The following is a 22,973-nucleotide window of genomic DNA, read 5'->3' as shown; positions in this document are numbered from 1 at the left end:
ACTGTAGTATTAAAAATAAAAGCACTTATTACAAAGTGATTTGCTGGGAATTTGTACATTTCATTTAACATAAAGAACTATTTGTTAGCAGGGGCAGCAGATAGCAAGGACAAGTTGTGAGGTTTAAGTGGAATATTCAATAAAGTAAATGGTACACAAAAGACTTAATGATTTAGATGTCCCATCAGTAGTTATTAGCTGAAACTCAGAAATAAGCTTGAAAACAGGAAGTTCTATAAAGGAAAACATGAAGACTTACCGGAAAATGTTTTCAGATATGTACTACATACAGAAAAATGTGAACTCAGATGGAGAAAGTTTCCCATTTTGTAAGCTAACAAATCCAACTGGGTAATACTGGTATATTTATAAAATAAAAACAAAACCGTGATTCTACAAAAACAAGTTGCCTGTTTTTGTAAGTCAATAAATCTTAGATAATGTTGATGATATATTCAAAGTTGTTTTTTTTTTTTTTTTTTTTTTAAGGGTGCCTGGGTGGCTCAGTAGGTTAAGCGTGCAGGTCATGATTTGGCCATTTGTGAGTTTGAGCCCATGTCCGGCTCTGTGCTAACAGCTAGAGCCTAGAGCCTGCCTCAGATTTTGTATCTCCCCCTCTCTCTGCCCCTCCCATGCTCATGTTCTGTCTCTCTCTGTCTCTTGATAATAAATAAACATTAAAAAAGATTTAAAGTTTTTTTCAAATTTGGTATACCTAAGTGCTTAAAAAGGTATATGAATTTTTGATAAATATATTAATTTTTCTTAGTAAAACAGAGTGAACATAAAATGAATTACATAGCAAAGAGGTTTCTATGTGTATAAAAGGGGGTGGCACAGGTGTCAAAATTTAACCATACATAAAAGAAAAAGGAACAGAATAAGAGTGATCTTTTAGAAGTTAAGAAGAACTGAAGCTTTTTAGCAATACTCATTCACATATTTTATATGTAGTGTCGTCCGCCATCCAATCACCAGTAGTTTCCATTTATATAATAGCATCCTACTTAAATACTCTTCCCTGTCAGCAATAAAACAAATCACTAAATGAATTTAAGCATGACTGGATCCATAGTTGATTACAAAGTGAACAACTATTACAACCTCTATCTGAAAAATACGACAGTTTTAGTTAAGAGATGAGGTTATACAAAAGGCAACAAAAATAAGGCTACTGAATCATCTCTATAAATGAGAGTTATTTGAGAATTTCAAAATAGTATTTTGTTAAGTTTATATTTGTTTATTTTGGGATAGAGCAAGGGAGCATGAGCAGGGGAGGGGCAGGGAGAGAGAGAGAGAATCCCAAGCAGGCTGTGAGCTGTCAGCTGTCAGCGAGGACACAGGCCTCCATCTCACAAAACTGAGAGATCATGACCTGAGCTGAAATCAAGAGTTAGACCCTTAAGAGACTGAGCCAGCCAGGAGCCCCAAGAATTTTACAAAATATTTTCTGTGTGTGTGGGTGTACCTATATTTTACTGTTCTAAATTAAACTTACCACTGTACTCCCCAAATAAAAATACTTGTGTTATTTTATTTCAGCAACCAGTGTCAATATTCTCACCTTCACTCAAACTAAAAATTATAGTCAACTTACACCTTATGTTTACCACTAATCTCATTTATTTTTTTATTGAGCTATAATTCAGATATAACATGTTAATTTGATAGATAATGCCATCATAGAAGTGTAAGTGAAAAAAAGTCATACAGAGAAAGACAAATACTGTATGATCTCATTTATATGTAAAGAAGCCAAACTCACAGACTACAATGATGGTTGCCAGGGGCGTGGATGGTGGGCGTGTTGGGAGACATGGGCAGATGTTGGTCAAATGGTACAAATTTCCAGTAAGAAGAGGAAGTTCTGGGGATCTAATGAAAGCATGGTGATTATAGTTAATAATATTATATACCTGGAAGTCACTAAGAAACTGAACCTTTACTATTCTTCACCACAAAAATACTAAGGGTTTCTCCTTCCAATCAGGATAAACACTGCTTTAACTATAGTATTCCACTACTCAAAATGATTTTGGAATTTTCCCACACGTTAAATCCAAGACAAACTATTCTGACATTCAAGGCCACATAATTTATCATTAATAAACCTTTTGATTTAATACCACTCCTCTTCTGTGACAGACTATTAGATTAACTAGGCTTGCTAGCCTCTGACAGTACTTCTTCATATCCTTGTTTTTCACTTTGTGTCTTTTTCCTTCTGATTGGCCTTTGCGTTTTCCTCTTCAACTTGATTTTTCAATCCATAGTTCATAAATCAAAACTAGCCTCTAACTCTGGTCAATAATTACCTTGTCTTTTTCAGAATTCTTACAGTCAATCTATTGTTATAGCTGCTCTAATTCATTTGACATTTAATCATTTAATGATTTGCATTATAATCTAAATTTCAAAATGTATTAATTTTGACTTCCTAATTGGGTTAAAATTTCCTACATATCAGAAACAACTTGGGCTTTAAAAAAATTTTTTTTAATGTTTTATTTATTTCTAGGAGAGAGAGAGAGAGAGACAGCGTGAGCAGGGGAGGGTCAGAGAGAGAGGGAGTCACAGACTCTGAAACAGGCTCCAGGCTCTGAGCTGGCAGTCAGCACAGAGCCCGACGCGGGGCTCGAACCCACGAACTGCGAGATCATGACCCAAGCGAAAGTCGGACGCTTAACCGACTAAGCCACCCAGGCGCCCCCAACTTGGGCTTTTAAAACACACATTTGCATAGAGTAACCACATCAGAGATGTTTTCGTCCCCAGTCCCTTTCCTTTCTTACTTTGTATTGCTTCTGCTTTTTAGCTGCCTACATGATCACCTTGAAGGTGACCGTGCCCATGAGACCACTAAATTCTGGCCAATGCCCCACAACAGGAAAGGTTCTGTGGAAAGTCCAGCAAGTACAATAAAAAAGAGGGAGGGGGCCCCTGGGTGGCTCAGTCAGTTAAGTGTCCAACTCTTGATTTTGTCTCCGGTCATGATCTCACAGTTTGTGAGTCTGAGCCCTGCATGGAGTGCTGCGCTGACAGTGAAGAGCCTACTTGAGGGACTTCCTCTCTCAATCTCTCTCTCTCTCAAAATAAAAAACAAACAAACAAACATTTTAAAATGGAGGAGGAGATACCATTCTCTGTCCCTTAAAAAAGAGCACAAGGAACACTGGTGGGCCTGAGGCTAAGGACATATTCAGATGACAGGAAATTCAAACAGGAATGTGGACCCCTTATTTGTGAGGTTTCCTTTTCTGTCCCCATCTATACAATTAATCGATTGATACTCTTTGAATTAAGTAAAAAACAAACTTCCATAGTGTTGAAATAAAATTGTTTTTGTAGTTGGTTATATTCCTGATACACTGGATTTTAATAACTTTTAGCATTTAAAAAATAATAGCGTGTAGTCACTTCCATTTAAAATTTGTTTATACAGGGGCGCATAGGTGGCTCAGTCAGTCAGGCATCCGACTTCAGTTCAGGTCATCATCTCCTGGTTCATGGGCTTGAGCTCCATGTCAGACTCTGTGCTGATGTCTCAGAGCCTGGAACCTGCTTCAGATTACATGTCTCCCTCTCTCTCTCTCTCACTCTCACTCTCTGCCCCTCCCCAACTTGTCCACACCTGCAGGCATAAACACGGGCTGTCTCTCTGTCAAAAATAAACATTTAAAGTTTGTTTATATAGCCATAGCAAACATAAAACATTTAGAGTTAAACCCTACATCCATTCACAAATACCAAAGGAAAAAAGGAAAAAAAAGGCACTTTTAAAAAAGAGAATTGGTCACAGAAAGCAGTACATCTATAAACACTGTATATGTCAAGGCTCCAACGCTATCACGTTTTCTTCAGATTGGCTAGAAATCTATCAAATGCCACCTTCATAATTAACTAAAAGGAAAACAAGTATTCTTTGGACTACCCTGTCAGCTGCTATTTGATGTTTAAAATATTTTTTGAGTTATTTTTCTAGAAGTACAAAGCAACTCAGGGACAAGTGACCATCCATGTACTTCATACCAGGTTCTTTTGCTCTGTTTTCTGGCAGAATCTTAGCAGATCTAACAACAAAGTGGTCTCCCAGAGGTATATTTAACACTCAACATATAATAGGTCCCATTACTATATCCCATGGTTTTGAAGTGAACAAAGGAGGGAAGAGGAGGAATAAGTGCTTAATAAGACATTAAGAAAATGTCATGTGAAAATGAGATTTTTAGTTTTTTTTTTTTAATACAACTAATTATCTGAAAAAAAAAAAAAAAAGTACGGCTTCCATTGGCATTTCAGGGAGCCCCTGATTCCTAATTACAATCCCAATGACAGCAGGAATTAGAACACTTTCAGGTGACACTAACAGATAAATGAATAATTTGTACCTAGGTTTTTATGATGGGTAAAAATTCACATTGATAGCTCTTGAAAGCAGTTTAATAGCTTTAAAGTTAATTGATCCAAATCAATTAACAGCTTCTAAAGGCAAGCACTCATAAATGAAGCTGATTTTCCAGTGAGCACAGACTCGGTGAAGATGTCACTAGACATGGGCTCTGACTTCAGCTATGCCAAGAAGCTAGCTGTACAAGACAAGTCACTCTTCTTACCGCACAGACTGCAGACCTAGCAAATGCAAAAGGCCTAAACACATAAGGAGATCGTGTTAGTGACTGCGCTAGAAATCGTCTTCCATCATCCCAAGTAACTGGTGAAGAAAGAGGCTCAGAGATGTAACATGATTTAGCCCAAGTACACTGCTATGCGGATGGCAGTTTTCACACGATCAAGAACTCCTCTTCACCTAGTACAGGGTTCCTTGTGTGATTACACGGCTTATCCACCTTCTAAGTTGGAGATATGAAAGAGGAGGAAGAGGCGGGGAGCAAAAGGAGAAGAAAGGGAAGAAAAAAGACGTACAGAATCATTCTTACAGTTCACTTCCATATACATCAAACAAAGCAGAAAACACAAGATTTGTTGATGTTCAGTTCAAGGACAGATGTCGGAGTTCAAATCCCCACTCATTACTAACCAAACTGCTTTTCAGAACTGCACAGGTGCCTTTATATTATGTCAGCTATAGAAAGTTCCCTACTTGGAGCCAGTAGTTTCTCCAGGTCATTTAAATAATGTGATAAATGGAACAAATGAGACTAGCTAACCATCGTGGACTTTCATAGGTAGGCGATTCGCTAAGAAGCCTATTTAATTATTTTCCTCCTTTTTAAAAAAAATTTAATGTTTTTATATTATTTTGAAAGAGAGACAGAGTGTGAGTGGGGGAGGGGTAGAGAGAGAGGGAGACACAGAAGCTGAAGGAGGCTCCAGGTTTTGAGCTGTCAGCATAGAGCCGACGCAGGGCTTGAATCCATGGACTATGAGATCATGACCTGAGCCGAAGTCAGATGCTTAACCGACTGAGCTACCTCGGCGCCCCGAATTATTTTCCTCTTTTGACAATTCTCCAATTTATATATTATTGTGCTCCTGTGTTTTTGCTTAATCTGTAGGAGTTTTAGAAAGGTTGCCACCAAATCAAGTGATAGAAGTGTTATACTCTATTGGGTAGAATATACTTGCTTAACCCTCTGGCACCAAGTAGATCTGCTCTAAACTGCATCTTAATACTGAACTAGAGTATTTTTTTAGACTCTATCGTGAATCACAGTGTCCTAGTAACTGAATTCTTTTCAATAACTGTTTTATTTTCAATACTTTTCCATTACTATTATAACACATTATTTTCAATAATTGTGGGAAAAATCTTTAAAAAGATAGTTGACACAAGTTTTTACAAATACAAAATTTCTACACTTAGATTANCCCCCCCGGAAATAAACAGTAAAAAAAAGATATATGAAATAGATCTTGTTTGACCCTAACAATTCTGCAACATAATGTGGAAGGTGATTTTTTTCATATTACCAAGGTAGAAACTCCAAGCCTGGTGGATTTAGGTAAAAGAAACCTAGGACACCCAGTTAAATATGAGTTTTGATCAAGATCAGATGTTTCTAAATAAATACTTTCCAAATACTGCATACCTACACTAAAAAACTCTTTATTGGTTATGTGAAATTCAAAATTAACCGGGCAATTGTTATTTTCCCTGGAAACCCTACTGAGAAGTGACTTAAGTGAAGTCTCAGGCTAAAACCTTTATTTTTGGACCAATTCCACCATGTGATGTTACTGGGACATATTTTTGCTTAGTCATTTGTTTACAAGTCCTTTCATATTTCTATTTCAGCTCCGTGTCAATTGACTATAATCTCAATTATCCTTCAATTTCGCACATGAAGAGAAAAATGAATTTAGGCGAAATTATTCTAACGGGTATTTGGTCTTCTGATAATGCCTACTGTTTTGTATTTCCAAAGTACTTTCCAGTTTATTACCTCTTTGACAACAACCTTCAGGGAATAAAATGAGAACTCAGTGTTCGTATTTTTCAGATTTGATGATCAAGGCTGAAAAAATTTAGAAGATCTAATTGGTTTCTCACAGCTTCTAGGGAGATCTAAGCCTGAGATACAAGTCTTGTTATATAAAAATCCAATTAAGAAATATATTCTATTTCCATCCATAGCAACATAATGAACAATATAAAAGGCTATTTTTGACCTTTAACAGACACTAATCAGGATGAGCCACTCTACATTACCCAGACCTATATCAAAATGGCAAGATCTAAAATTAGAGAAAACAGTACGGTATAATGAGAAATTTTTAAAAATCACGTCACTTAAAAATAGTCTTTACACTTGAAAGAAGCATTAAATGTGTTGAAAACAGTCAGGATCAACAGAAATTCATTAGGTTGCTTTCAAATTATAATACTGTTTTGGGGGGCCTGGGTGGCCCAGTGAGGTAAGCATCTGACTCTTGATTTCGGATCAGGCCATGGTCTCAGGGTTCCTGAGATTGAGTCTCGTATCAGGCTCTGTGCTGACAGCCTGCAGCAGCCTGCTTGGGATTATCTTTCCGTCCCTCCCCCCATTCAAATGGGCTTGTGTACATGCATATGCATGCGCTCACTCTGTCTCTGTCTCTCTCTCAAAACAAACAGTTTTAAAAAATATTGTCTTAATGTCTTTGATAACAGAGACTGGGTTCTATCATACAATTAATTTTTAAAAAGTCAAAAAAAAAGAGGAGGAATTCTGCAGCTGTAACAACACGTATGAACCCAGTGGACATGACACTAAGTGAAATGAGGCAGACACAGAAAGACCAACACTACAACATGGGTTTAAAAGAGTTAAGTTGCAGGGTGGAGTAGAATGGTGGTTGCCAGGGGCTGCGGCAAGTGGAAAAGGGGGAGGTATCAGAGGGTACAAAGTTTCAGTTATTTAAGATGAATAAATCCTAGAGATCTGTATAGCATAATACCTATAGTTAAAAATACTGTATTATACGCTTAAAAACTTGCTAACCCTCTCATCACAAAAACTATAATAATAAGCAGGAGGGGGGAAGGAAACTTCTGGAGATGATGTATAGGTTTATAATATCGATTACAGTGACGATATCAGAGCTGTACACTTATCTCCAAATTCATCAAGTTGCATCCATGGTGTATGGCTTTTTGTATGCCAAGAGATAATAAAAAACAAAATAAGAACAACTTAGGAAGAAATTCACAGGAGTTTCAATTAGGTCAAGTGTATTTCATAGTAGGCAAAAGAGCGATTGTAAATAACCTCCTCTAACAGGTAAATGAATTCAATCCATCAGTCACTGCATGAACCAACTTGTCTGGCAAACTTTGCTTGAAAACTAAGTACTTGAAGAGAGCCAGGGGATGCTTCCGCTAATATTAGGGGACCAGGACTCAGCTAAATATTCAAAAATCTTTTCAAAGGTAAAGCAGACAGATGTCAACACATTTAAAATTTGTTTTGAATAGGGTTAAGAAAAAACTAAAGCCATTATATCCTGGATTAGATTTAAAATAAAAAAATGTAGAGATGCCTGGGTACCTCAGTGGGTGACGTGACCAACTTTGGCTGAGATCATGATCTCCAAGTCTGTGAGTTCAAGCCCTGCATATGACTCTGTGGTGACAGCTCAGAGCCTGGAGCCTGCTTCAGATTCTTTGTCTCCCTCTCTCTCTATTCCTTGCCCACTCACACTCTGTCTGCCTTGCTCTCAAAAATAAACAAACATTTAAAATATTTGAAAACCAAAAAAAAAAAAAAAAGAAAGAATATAGAAGATAATTAGTAAGGTTAAAGGTTAGGCACTACTGCAAAAAGAGTTATCTTTGAAAAGTGTTCATAACACAACCTATCTTTCCCTGTTCCTCCTCTGGATCCCATGTTCTCCCTCTCCTTTCTTATCCATGCTTCCCTCTGTTCCCTTTCCTATTTCTCTTAGAAACTTTGCCTCTTTTTTTCTTCTCAGTATCATCAATTTTCCTCTGGAAATGGGCTCTTGGTTTTCATTATACTCATTTTCTCTTTTCCCACCTTTCTCTCAGTTGCTCATATATAGAATTTTGTAATGAGGCAGTACATCTTAAAAGTCTTAAAAGCTAGATAATGCTCTAAGTTATTGATAAATGTATTGTTATTTGTATCTATTACTGAATAGGTTATCAGGTGTTTAATTACTATATTTCAAAATAATACTTAAAACGTTTTGTTAATATCTGATATAAATTTAAAGCTTATTATATCAGGTTCTGTATGCTCATGAGTAGTGCTGCTTTATTTTATATGATCTCCTATACTAAAATTTCCAATCACCAGATGCATATTTAATGTATAAGTAATGAACTCAAGAGCATTTAGAAGGGTTGTATCACACTGAACAACATTTCTGTAAGTAGACAATTCTACTATTATAAGAGCCCATGTGGTAATATTACATATACATTAATATCATTTTATTACCTCATGATTTTTTTCAACCTTGAAAAAAAGAAGTAGGCCTTTCCTAGCCCATTGGGTTTCTACAAAAGAAATAACCATCACTAATCTGACCATCTGTCACGTTCATTCGTGAAGAAGTTACACGTCTACTACATAATTGGAGCACTATTCAGTCTGAAGATGCTCACATACTTTTTTTCATACAAAGCTAGAGATTAGCTGATTTCTATTTCACGCCCTTTTCACTGTTGTAACTTTTTATTGTGAATAATTCTATTTGTTAAAGATATTTAGAAAACTCAAGCCTCAAGAAGAATTCTTCTATGTATTGTGACAGTTTGAAGCCAAATTACTTAACACGGATTCCATAACAGGCCATGACTTTGAGATAGACAATGTGTTTGTGCTTGTCAGCTTGTTCCAAAAGGTGAAGTTAAAAATACCAACATACTTTCCATTTAAAGTCTTTTCAATAGGTTCTCAAGATCTATACTAGTCACAAATTTTTCTTTTTTGTTACAGATTTATTTCTCCTTACTGTCCTTTATAAGAATAAAGTATATTAAAGAAGTTTATTCATTTAATGTGTAAAATATATTGATCTTCATTGAATATATATCATCACTAAGATACCCTCAAAATTAATCCAACTTGACACTTATAGTAGTTCTATTCTATCCTATTTTATATTCTGTCACACTCATTTTAACAAATCCACACTCACTTATTGTAGCAAAGTATCAACACCTCTCATATTAAAACACAAATGTGAGGGGTTCCTGGGTGGTTCAGTGGTTTGAGCCTCCAACTTTGGCTCAGGTCATGATCTCATGGTTCGTGAGCTAGAGCCCCTCATCAGGCTTGCTGCTGTCAGCCTGTCCGCACAGAGCTCACTTTGGGTCCTCTGTCTCCCCTCTCTCTGACCCTCCCCCTGCTCGTTCTCGTTCTCTCTCTCAAAATAAATAAAATGGTAAATAAAACACAGACTTGAAATCTAGAAAGAAATATTTCCTTAGTTTCTAAAAACCTGTATTCCATTCTCTAATGTAATTCTACACTTTGACCATGCTGAGAGATGAACCCTCATCTCCGAATTATTATAGGATTCATGATGACCTCTTGTTCCAGATACACGGGCCTTGTTCAGGTGTCACTGAAGCCTGGCCCAATTCTGGGTGCCAACTGCTCCAGCTGTTCGTAAGGTGTTTTGGTTTAGGGCAGTTTGGGTAGATACAGAGACATGTGAAGAAGAATACTCTTCCCTTATGAAAGTAGGGAGATATCTTTTTCTTACAGTACTACACAAGGCAACAGTGTTCTCAAGAAATATTAGGTCTGGTACTTACCCTTTTAATTGAAATCTACTGAGTCACTGAGCACTTACCAGGATAATATCGGGCGAGGCCCGTGGCACTGCCAAACACCTGCCACAACAATGAAGGATCTTCTTCTCGATTTTTTTTGAAAACTTCATCTAAGGCACTTGTCCAGTTGAGTTCATTTAACACAATTGTTGCTAACAGAAACAAAAACAAAGAAAGACTCAATTATTATAAATTTGAAGTTATCTTCATTTATTTGTAAAATAATGGTATACATTTTCATCACTTTACCTCTAAAAGTACTCTAATCCAGAGTTATCAATGAGTTTAGACATGGAATTATTTCTTGAAACAAATGTTTGTATGATGGAGGCCATATTGACATCATATGGGGCTTGGTAATTCTTTGTTAGGGAAGCTATTCTGTGCTTTGTCTGTGTATTTGTCTGTGCTATGACCTCTACCCAGTAGATGACCATATCACCCACAGCTCCCCACCCGCCAGTTGTGATAAGCAATAGGCTTCCAGACATTGTTAGAACAGAATAAAAACAAAACTTTTCTCCGTTGAGAACCACTATGATGTATAAAACAGGCCAGAGCACCTCTGGTGGAAGAGAAGGGGTGAGAGGCATTCCTCCCCTTGAAGCAGCTCTCAAGAAATCTACACAACACATCTGGGCACAGTTTGATGGCCACCCTCTCCTCAACTCTTGATGAGTCTCTGTAAAAACCTAACATAATTTAGCCTCTTACTAAAATTGAAAAAAAAAATACATGTTTGTCATTCAGCATAGTTTATTAACTATTTATACAAAAGCAACAAATGTATACATTCTGACAAAGAAAAACATTCATTCAGGGGCTTGACAATATACCAGTGTTAGAAATAGGGAGTACCTGTTGCTTTACTATTACCTTTATGAAAAAGAGTTCTTCTTTTCTGGTTACCTCAATTAAATATTAGAGGATGTTGCTAATAAGGGCTAGGTCTTCAATTCTGATTCTTACTTATAACTACTGACTGATATTTGATACGTATTTAAAAACATATGCCATTCATATAATGAAAGAGAAGTAATTATGTGAGATTTAACATTTAATTTATAATGATGGGCCTCCATGATCATAGTATCTCGTGTCTAACATATTTAACATTTAATTAGCTTTGCATTTCACTTTCCCTTTACACACAAAGATGACAAAGATCATCTCACATCTTTATTCCACTCTTTTATATGTAAAATACATACACAGCCCTCACGGATCAGGAGAATGGGCCATTTTGCACTTGAGAATCTACTGCCAAGCCTAAACAATGGAAATGAGTTTGGGGCAAGGACTAGAGGCCGTGCTTAACTCCTATTCTTTTTTGTGATCACAGCAAATAAAGGAAGCAAGAGTGGTCATGGTTAAATCATGCCTGTATTTTGTAAAGGTAAAAGAAAAATGAGCTTCTATTTAGAAAGATGCACAGTGTATGTGTTTATATTTTAAGTTTATAATTTACAAAAAAAAATGAAAACAAGGGTATTGTGAAATCGTTTTGGGACCAGCATCCTAATGCATTTCTCATTATTGAGAACTAACAAGATTTCCATCTTTATGGATGTGATTACTTGCAGAAAGATCAGTTGTGTGTGTGTGAATATTCATGAGCTGGGTCAGATCCATGGTGCATGTGAGATACTGGTGAATTCATATTCAAAAGCATGATCCAATGAACATTAAGTGGCTGGTTATATAAAAATTTATATTCACATAGATAACGTCAACTAATACTCTTCATGAATATTTATAGTTATATACAAAACAGCACAAAAAAAGAGGAACATTGTACTTTTCTTTAAACATTCATGAGTTTTACAGTACTGTTCTACTGAACAATCATGTTTATTTATGATCCAGATATACTTCATTAATTGCCAATCTATTCTAACTTATCTCTTCAATTTCCTTGACTCTTTCATTCACATTAAGCAACTGTTATCTAATTATTATTTTTAATAAGGTTCTATTTGTTTTTAAGGCTGCTAATTTTTTTCTTAGTTTTATGTGACAACTACTAAGTATCAGGCTTTGATATGCTGACTGTGAATTATACTTTTACGTACTTGAGGGAGAAGTCATGCTCTGAAATATTCTTATTATGGTGATAGGTCTTAAGATTTGCTGTTAATCTATCCGAAAATTCTTTTTCAGATAAGACATCCCTGAGGCAGATTTCTAACTGTTTTTCTCAAAACTTGCGCATCTGCAAATAAGCCAAGTACATAAAGACTCTGTACCATAGATGTTTAAACTGACTATAAATTTCATTCAACTCAAAGAAATGGTACTGTATACCTATCATATGAGCAAGGTTTAATCCCAGATTAAAGATACAGATGCTCCCATTTGCCCTTGTATATTTATAAATGTGTTTGAGTGCAATTATTCTATTACTCATTATCTTCACCTGAACGTCCACAGCAAGAAATCAAAATTCAAAGAATCTGTCACGGGATTGGAAAGTTAGTGCAACTTCTTTAGCTAAGAGTTTGGCTACAGCTGTCTATCAAAATTCACATGGTCTTTAATCCAATGGTTCTACTTCAAGGGACTTCTACTGTGGACAACGTATGGATCTCTAGTCTTTAATCAGAAAACTTTAGAGAGACATTCATTCAATTATACTGTTCAAATTCCTCAAAACACAAAACTACTAAGTAAATCAACTGCTGCACTAGGAATTAATTTCTTTAACTGTATTGAAAAAGTTAAAAATGTAAAAAAATTATAGGTAAAGCATCAAAGCAAACAAAAAAGTGCTATTTTAGATCTTTCTTGGTTATTTGGCTCTATTTTTGTCTGATTCACAGTATGTATTACCATTTGACTAAAAAACATAATTTATTTTGGTTTCCTATTTATGTGTTTAAACTTGTGAAATTCAATAGTTTCTCCAGAAATACTAACCTGTCTAACATCTCTCCATTTCTATGCTATTAGCATAGTTCAGGATAAACAATACTGAAGTAACTAGGTAGTCTGCAGATTACAGAATAATGAAGCTAATGCAGGAGACTGGCCACGCTAAAACAAGTTTACATCATCTCCTGAATCTATTATCTTTCTCCTGCTACTTCCTCATAATTACATACACTATGTACGTGTATGTAATTATATGCACATACATAATTTAAATTCCTCTTCCTCTCTCTTATTTAAATTTATAAGTAAATGTTATTTAGGAAGATGTTTAGGTGATTCTTCTGGCTACAAATGATTAGAAAGGCTAGTGCACTTGACAACTTAAAAGTTACTATTAGATTTTTGGTTTCATATTACCAAAATCTAAAGCTTTCCCTGGTGAATAAAAAATGAATCCCAACTCTTCAGAAAATTATTTTCAGCAAATAATACTGTTTAGTAAGAACATGAAAGCATATTGTTCATTCTCAACAAGACTCACTACTCAAATGTGGCATTCTGACTAAATTCAACAGACTTTCAGTTTCTAGTTGTGAGTGTATATTACAAAGACATTTAAAAGCAATTACTTTTCTGTAGGTCACAATCCTTATTTGAATGCCGAGAGCAAGAAATAAAAAGGCAAAAACTTTTATTCAATTGCAGAAATATAGGCATAATTTAGTAGCCAAAAGGATGTTTCACATAAGAGTTCCAGAACAAATTATCTTTTTAAAAGAACTCCAAATATTGCTTAGCCACAACCATAACTTCATCCTTCTAGATAATAGCTCTGACTAGTTTTCTATAAATTTCTTAATATTTAAAATCACATATTTCACATTTTCATTATATATTGTATATGTATTACAGTATTTAATATATGCTATATTCACCTTCAACTCACTGCCACCCCCTCCATAGTAATATTTTACATTTACAAGAACTCATTTCTTGCTTGACCAGAGATCAGAACACATGAATGGCTTATTTTTCCCCCCTGCAGAAGAGTAACTAGTTAGGGGTTATCTAGCTAGCCTTGAACCTAGTGGCAATTACTAAGGAACTTAACCAAGTGTCATAAGGGTGTTTGAAGAGTAAAGTTAGTCCTCATTTTAAGTCCACTTTTAAGAAATGAAGATTTTTATCTTTGTTCTAACATTAGATTTTACCAAAGGAAAAAAAATAAGTCTTTTGTAATCTGCAAGGCTAAGCCTGTTAGAAGCAGTAAATGCTGGAAAAGCAAACCTTGACTCCGGGGCCTCTGTTCTGAAAGGTACAAGAGAATTTCCCTGCTAATTGAATCAGAACGCCAAGCATACACATCTCCGTTCTTATATTTAGTTTTCAAAACATGGCCTTGGTGTTCAGCAATTCTCTTTTAGAATATTCTATTGTTCAAGCTGGCTTCTCGAGGGAACAAAGAAAAATCTAATTTGTAGCAGCACAAAAGAAGTGCCTTACATTTCCTGTTAATTCTTCCAAAATACACGATGTAAAGCTACATCCTGTTTATGACATGGATTACCAAATCATTGACAAGTGCTCAATGCCATTCTCCTCTGCCAATTTCAACTCACAAAGTGTTGCACTGTTGCTGTCCTTTAAATTTGAGTACATTTTCTTGACTGACTCGGGGTTCAGGGCCTCACTGTGCTTTGAAAGGCACTATGTGAGCACTGGAAAAACCCTAAGACTATTTACAATGCCCATAAATGTCAATCACATCTTCCAAATGAAGTAGAGAAGCTATCAAAATAAAGAAAAAACATAATAGTTATGATTTATTCAAAACATAAAATAATTTCAATATGTCTGTATCAGAAATGTATTTTATAAAACACAAGATAGTTCTGACAAGTCTTAGATAAGACCTGTAAATATTACAGCAATGAAACAAAGTGGATACTAAAATTACTTTTGTTTAACAATGCTTGATCTTTTACAGTGAAATAAGTAAAACTGGAGATTTGGCCAAAATATTTAATATACTATTTCCATTTAATAATACTGGTGTATGATAGCCTGGCGTTTAGATAAAATCGGCATTTTTATTTAAACTACTGCCAAGTGACTAGTATTTATTAAGCCTCAACTGTGTGACAGCAAGTTTGTTAACTATTTCCTATGCACTGTGTCATTTAACTTTTAGAATGACACCTTGAGTGAGACACTAATGTTATTTTCTTTTTTAAGTGACAAACCCTAGAAAAAGTATTCAATTTAACAAAATTCACAGTGAGAGCGGTAGAGACAGCACTCCATTATGTTAGATTCTAAAATTTGTAGTGTTTGAGCAATTGATTTCTAAGCTTTCATTATATGTGGAGCTCTGATTATCTTGAATTTCAAATGTGGAAAAAAAAATAAAAGCTATGCCTCTGTAGCACAGTATTTCTCAATCCAGAGCAATATTGCTCCCCAAGGAGTATTCAGCAACACCTAGGGACATTTTGATTGTTCTGACGTGTGAGAGGCTACGAGCCGGTAGCGGGGAGAGGCCAGGGATCCTCTAAATATCCTATGATGCACAAGATAGCCCCCACGGCCAAGAATTGCCCAGCCCGAAAGGTCACCAACACCCAGATTTAGAAATCTTCTCAAGTACAACTATAAACACAACACAGTCGATGTACTTTATAAAAAGTGATATTCATAATGAGTTGTGTCAACAAAAAGCCAAAACAAAATTTCATTTCAACAAGTTTCATTTCAACAAGTTTCGTTTCAACAAGTTTTCATTTCAGTCTCAGAAATTCTAACCCACGATTCTCATACCTTGAGAAGTGAGGATTTTAAAGCTACCTTTTAGTGCCATTAAATATCATCCTTTCTCACTCCCTGTGTTTGGACATTCACAGACAATTACAGTTTTGCTTTGTTTTTCTCTTAATCACACATACTATGTGATTCTAAACTCATTATATCTTTACAGCAAGGGTTCATTTTATCCTATAGTACATAAGGTAGTTATTACAAGTTATATTTCACAGGTGAGCTGAGCCAGATGTCACTAATTCTATTCATCGACTTCAAAAGAAAAATGTTAATAAGAAACCCACTGATCCCATTAAGTACACACACAAAAAGAATCCACTTTAAGGACTAGACAGTGTGCATAAATATTAAAATGAATGAATCTTTTCAGTGGATTTGGCTAATGGAATCTCATCTAATCCCAGTGTAAATGAAAGATTAACAAGGTACAGGGAGATTGGAAGACCAAATCTCTCTCTAATCGTGTCTCGGGCGCCAGAATCCACCTTCCACTGTGGGTGGGTGAACAGAAGGCTCTAAGGCACATGTAGACCCTGATGAGGAGATAAGCCTTATTCTGACAGTGTGTTTGGTACAAATATTAAAAGGCCCTTGTATGTGTCAGTTCTCTAACCACCCTATTACTGAGATTTCTGGCCTTGCTGCCTTTCCCTTTAGTTTCCCATAGATTAAGCACCTGGCTAATGCCCAGAACACAGCTGTTTTGCCTTAGTGAGATCTGCAAATTGTGGCGTTCCTAGGAGCTTAGAAGGGTCCACTTTATCATCACAGAAAAGAAGAATCATGCAAAGGAAATGGAAGACACTAGGATCTAATGTCATGTTTATTAATGGAAGGATTTTAATGTCACTTTCAATAAAATGGTAATTACTTGCAAGATTTTTCTTGGAGGCACCTTGCTGAAGAAATACTCTAAGTAGAGGAAACAACTTTGTTTTATCCTTCAAGCACTTTTTTTTCTGTTTCTAATAGTATCAAAACCAAAGAAACCATTAGTAACTTTGGGAGCCAAGAGCTTGTATCGCTGGCACCATATGCTACTTAACACTAACCATTTAACCCTTCTGCTGTTGTTTTCATCTAATTTTTTTTTTCCAAAAATGAACACAAATGCAGTAAGTATCCTCAGATAATCGGCAGGATTGTTGTGACTGTCAAATAAATTTATGAGTAAAAGGCTATCCGTCAAAAACAGTTGAGATTACAATCTTCTCCTTAGCTGTTTAAAATCTTGTATGGTGTGGGCGCCTGGGCGGCTCAGTCATTTAAGTGTCTGACTTTGGCTCAGGTCATAATCTCACAGTGTGTGTGCGCGGGTTGGAGCCCTGCATTGGGTTCTGTGCTGACAGCCTACTTCGGATTCTGTGTCTCCCTTTCCCTCACTCTTATCTTCCCTGCTTGTGGGGCCCCCATCCCACCCCCCGTCAAAAAAAAAAAAACAAAGATGAAGAAAACAACTTGTATGATGCAGATATCCGTTAGCTGTTTTGTATGAAAGCTGAAACCTTTCTTTTTACAGCTCAGCATATTATTTTAGTCTTACCAGTTATTTTCTTTTACTTGAACACTAACATTTCTTTTATATACTGCAATTTAACTGTAATTCAATTTATTTCATAATGAAGCCACATTTCTTCTAAAATATTTAGAAGCTCTCACCTGAAGAGATACTCTTCATTCGAATCATTTGGTTGAAATATAATTTTAAATTCAAAAACACTGCATTAACTTGTAAATAGAAACCAGGAACTTCAAAGTAATTACCTGAAGAAGACAATCCAATTGCTTCCATTGATACTACTTCATATTTTTACCATAAATTAAACTATTTGTAATTTAAATTGTAAAAAAAAAAGAAAGAAGTTAAATATTTGTTTGTATTTATTAGTGTTATATTTCAGGAAGCACAGAGCTTGTTAAATTTTGAACAAATGGAAGTAGCTAAAAATGCTCTAAACATCTTTTATTTAAACTTTTTAAAGTGAAATAAAATATGGGAACTTTACAAAAAATCATTCAAATGGAGTTGGAAGCCATGTGAGACTTAATATGCAATTAAGATCAAATTTATAAGACCTCACAGTGAGTTTTTTTAATGCATATATATATATAATAGACTGTGTTCCTGGTGCTACCCTTTCTTTGAATAACTGCCGTTTATGAATTGACTATGCAAATATATGTAGTGTAAGCAAAGGCTATTCTTGTTGACTGCCTTCCCACTCTTAAGCCTCATGCCAATGCCTGAAGAAACCACTTGACCTTGGCAAAGTATTTTACCCTTTCTCAAACCTCATCTTCCTCACATGTACAATGGGGATAATCAGAGCATGTGCCTCACGGAGCCGTGTCCAAGATTACACGCGCTTAGAACACTGTCACTTAGAAACTGCACAATAAATATTACCAGTCCTTATCATTATTATCTTATTTAGCTCTTACTATCCACCATGCAAAAGATTTTTTAAGACATATCTTGATGGAACAGCTCTGATGGAGCTGTAAAATGTGAGATGAGGAATTAAAACCTGGTATTCTCCCCTTTCCTGAAGGAACGTTTGTTCTCACCTCGACCCCAAATTAATAGCCAAAGACACTACTTCACTTTCCTGCTGTAAAGTCTCATAAAGAAAACAGTGTGGTAACTTTTCCAAAACCACTGCCATTATTTTGAGAGAATGCAGACTGAAAAAAAAAAAAAAGAATAAATCTAATGATATCATTTTGGTGATGATGTAATTTTGATGAGGGGATCGTTTTTACAACGGGATATTCCCAGTGGTCCTGAAATCAAACCACACTGGTGAACGCAGCTCTGAATAGAGCACAGACACATTAGAATTCCAGTATGAAATATGAGACCTAATATATGCACCAGAGGCAAAACATGCACGCGTGTGTACAGGGTTATGCACACACAGTTCTGCTAACGCTGAGAGGAAACTCCGGCTGAGAATTACAGACCAAATGAGACATGGGACTTCCCGGGCCTCTGCTCTGAAACTGTCTATAGACTGCATACAGAATTTAGTGTCTACCATGTAAATCTGGACTGCTGAAATTCACTAAGAAGGATCAAAAAGTACCGGAGCTGAAATAACAAGATATGGTTGAAGAAGAAGGCTAACAAGGCTCCTGGGGAATAGGGTGATACTATCAATGAGGCACACGCTGCCTGGTACCTCAGGGTCTAAGTCGACCAGTTTTAGAACAAAGAGTTGCCTGGTGATTTTAAGGTGGAAAGATCAGATGCACTGAAACATACTATGGGGTAGTCTCTGGCTGTAATGGAGAAGAGCAATCCCTTGGTTTAAACACCGCACACTGCTTCACAGTGAAAATAAAACAAATTCTTGACGTTGAACTACATTGTTACTTACAGAGTCGTGAATGAAATCTAAGACGATTTCTAAGACACGAGGTTAACTAACACTTTCTATCTCTGGTTACACATGAATAGAGAATTCTCCCTATGCGTATAGCATATATATATATATGCTATATATAGCACATATATATATATGCAGAGCACTTAGTACAGATTTTGTTACTTAAACAAATAGACATCTATAAAACACAGCAACTGTCAGATTTCAGGATGCTTACAACGTACTGAGCATGGCTGGTTCAGATTTTAATGTACTTGATACAGTCGTTGACACATGAAATGTATAGTTATCAGCCCTGGCTACTGTGTTGCTCAGCAAACAATGTAATAATAAAGAATAATAAAGAATAAAGAAATAATTGTTTTTCTATCTTAATAAGTCATGTGTTTTAAATTTTCATTTATAGCTTCATATCCAACAAGGGTTAAGTTTATCGAAGTCAAATTGGGGAAGAAGCTCAAGTTATTTGACGTAGTTATAAAACGTACATTCAACACCTAATCAAAACAAATAATGTGCACATAAATGCATGCTTCCAATTTCAGCTCACTTTCACCCATTCTCTCCATTCTTTGCACTGTGGCCACAGTGCAAATTGTGGCAAATGCCCTCCCTAATTAAAAGCCTTCAGTTGCTCTCCATAAAAGCCAGTCTTATATGGTGGTCTTCCCAATCACCTGACGTCCTCTGCCATTGCTTTACTATGTGCTCGAAGCTCAAGCTATAATCAGAGTTGTGCCCTTTTCAGAGCAAGCGGTGCTGATGTCTACCTCTCATGTTAATGCAACATATGGTCTTCTCTCTCGTGACTTTACATACCATAGCCACTTGTCAACTTTCTTCCTTCTCTCTTAGCACAGAGCACATCACATTCTCTTCTTTGATTTTTCCACCCCACCTCCTCATTTAGCGGAATGTGTACCTCCCCACTCTCCTATAGCTTTTTCTATAAACCTCTATCACATGCTTCCCACATTTCACTATCCTTATTTATTTCCATGCTTCCTATTATAGTGTCTGTTTCTAGGGTAGACAGTACCTTATTTATGTTTCCTCAAATACCCAGAATAAAGTGGTCCCAATGGGATGGAACCATTTTGTGTTTAGTGCACATTTATACAACACTCGGCAAGCTGTATAATTGTATAAGGGTTCTAGTTTTGCAGGTAGAGTCTGGAGAAAACAGGGTTGTTTTCTAACAACCTAACAACCCTAGGTTGTTAGGAACAGCAACAACAACTAGGGTTGTTAGGAAAATGAAAATGATGCTATATTTAAGCATAAGAGACACTCAGGGAACAGTAATGACTAATATCCTTAGATATTCAAAAATAGTTATAAATAAATGAAACAGTAAACAAATATGTGCGATTCTCATGTGTTCTGTCACCTTTTAAAGTTAGAGATAATTTTCAGTGAAAGGTAAAACATTTTCAGTTCAATCTTCATTATGCTACATTCTAAGCAGGCACAAATGATCCAAGGATTCCTTGTCCTTCCTTCAACCGTAAGTGATAGGTGAGTGGTATCAGCATCTGAAATGGAGGAGCCCAATCATTCTGGTCCTCTTTCTGGCCTCACTTCAAGTTCTAAAATAGATCAACTGCTTTTAACTTATATGATTTGAAGAGCCTAGTATCACACCATAGACCAGTTTTTAGGAAGCCCTTTAAATCAACAAATATTTCTGAGAAGCTTCCTATTAAGTATTTACAAATTTGTTTGCTTCATTTCTTAATCACCGAATTTCTACCGTACACTCATCTAACAAACATTTATTGAACTCCTATTCTGTGCCAGGCTCTAAGCAAAGCTTTTGGGCAAAAGTTGGCAAATTTTCTTCCTAAAGGACCAGATAGGAAATATTTTTATGTCTCTGACCCAAACGGGCTCTGTTACAACAACTTCCATTCTAACTGTAGGAAAACGCAGTCAGAGGCAACACATTAACAAATGGATGTGACTGTGTTTCAATAAAACTTTATATACATGTCTAAAATTTAAAAAGACAAGAAATAACAACTGTTGGAGAAGATGTGTAGAAAAAAGAAGCATTGTGCACTCTTGATAGGATTGTAAACTGGTACAGGGACTACAGAAAACAGTATGCCTATCCCTCAAAAGATTAAAAATATATCATCCAATAATTCCACTTTTGGGTATTTACCTAAAAAAAAAAAAACAACACTAAATCCAAAAGATACATGAACTCCTATGTTTACTGCAGCATTATTTACAGTAGCCAAGATATGGAAGAAACCTGTCTATCAACAGACAAATGGATTAAAAAGATGTGGTATATATCATGTGTGTATGTGTATGTGTGTGTGTGTGTGTGTGTGTGTGTATGTGTGTGAAGAAATACTATGCAGCTATAAAAAAAGGATGCAATCTTGCCATTGGAGACGACATGGTTGGATCTACAGGATATTATTCTAAATGAATTAAGTCAGACTGACAAGTACAAATACCCTATGATTTCACTCAAAAATGGTACCTAAAAATGAAACAAGTGAATAAACAAAAACACAATCAGACTTATAAATACAGAGAAAAAACTGATATTTGCCAGAAGAGAGGGAGAGGGGACTGGGAAAACTGGGTTAAGGGCAGTGGGAGATACAAGCTTCCAATTATGGAATGAATAAGACACGGGAATAAAAAAAAATACAGCATAATGAACACAGTCGATGAAATTAGAACAGTGATGTATGGGAAGAGATGGTAGCAACCCTAGACATGAACAGAACAACGTACAAATTTTTCAAATCATTTGTTGTACACCTGAAACTAATATTGTGGGTTAACTATACTCAAATAAAAATTGATAAATAGATAAAACTTTATTTACAAAAATAAGCAGTGGGGCAGTGGGTTATAGTTAGTGGCCTCTTCAGAGGTCCAGGTCATCCAAAGAGTCAGATCTTCTAACATCCTAGTGGAAGTAACACACAGTAAACCAGAATAAATAATAACCACTCACGATTGTTTAGTGCTCTTTAAATAATTAAAATTGGGGAGGCCATAGAGATGGACTAGGTGGCTACATAAATCAGGCTATTAATATTTGCTCAAAAGAAATATTTTAGGTTGAGACATGAAAGACCAAGAACTCTCCATAAAGCCTTCTATGAAGACAATAGATACTAATGATACTGACAAGTTGGAAATTCACAGATAGCAACAGAATGGCTTGATGACCTAGTATGATATTTCAAGGATAAAAACTCGGTTTTCCTATAACACTAAAATAGCTAAATAGTTGCATAAGGCACAAAGGGACACATGACAGATTAAAAATGGTTTGGGCACTTTAACTGTAATAAATGAAATCCTAGAGAGGGGCAGGTCTAATTCCAGCACTGTGTTCAATCATTCAAAAAACATTTATTAATAATCCTCGACTAGGCTCTTGGAATTAAAATCAAATAAATTGTGAAAATTCTTCTCAAGTTGCTCTAATCTAATAGAGAAAACAGAGAGAAGACAGAAAGATAAATCAAAGCATCTTAGATCAAATTTTGCTTTTGCATCACAGACTCTAGCAACAGCCAACTTGCCTATGAAGCTAAGTAAATGTTTGGAGAGTCAGAGGGGTGTGTGCTGGTCACTTAAGAGCTCCTAGAGCAGGTGACACACAAGATTTT

The 22,973-nt window shown here is 35.9% G+C and overlaps 1 protein-coding gene across 7 annotated transcripts in view; it reads right to left on the bottom strand.

Moving 5' to 3' along the window:
- Nucleotides 1-22,973, bottom strand: part of CACNA2D1 (calcium voltage-gated channel auxiliary subunit alpha2delta 1) — a 478,329-nt gene that overhangs the window by 121,535 nt on the left and 333,821 nt on the right. For all 7 annotated transcript variants that reach the window (XM_077748517.1, XM_077748519.1, XM_077748520.1 and 4 more), the window contains exon 7: nucleotides 10,270-10,401. In XM_077748517.1, the coding sequence (XP_077604643.1) occupies nucleotides 10,270-10,401 (132 nt within the window). The remainder of the gene's footprint in view (nucleotides 1-10,269; nucleotides 10,402-22,973) is intronic.

This window comes from Crocuta crocuta, unplaced genomic scaffold, assembly GCF_008692635.1.
Source record: "Crocuta crocuta isolate KB4526 unplaced genomic scaffold, BGI_CrCroc_1.0 scaffold417, whole genome shotgun sequence".
NCBI lineage: Eukaryota > Metazoa > Chordata > Mammalia > Carnivora > Hyaenidae > Crocuta > Crocuta crocuta.
This window is presented reverse-complemented; position numbering and strand designations above follow the sequence as displayed.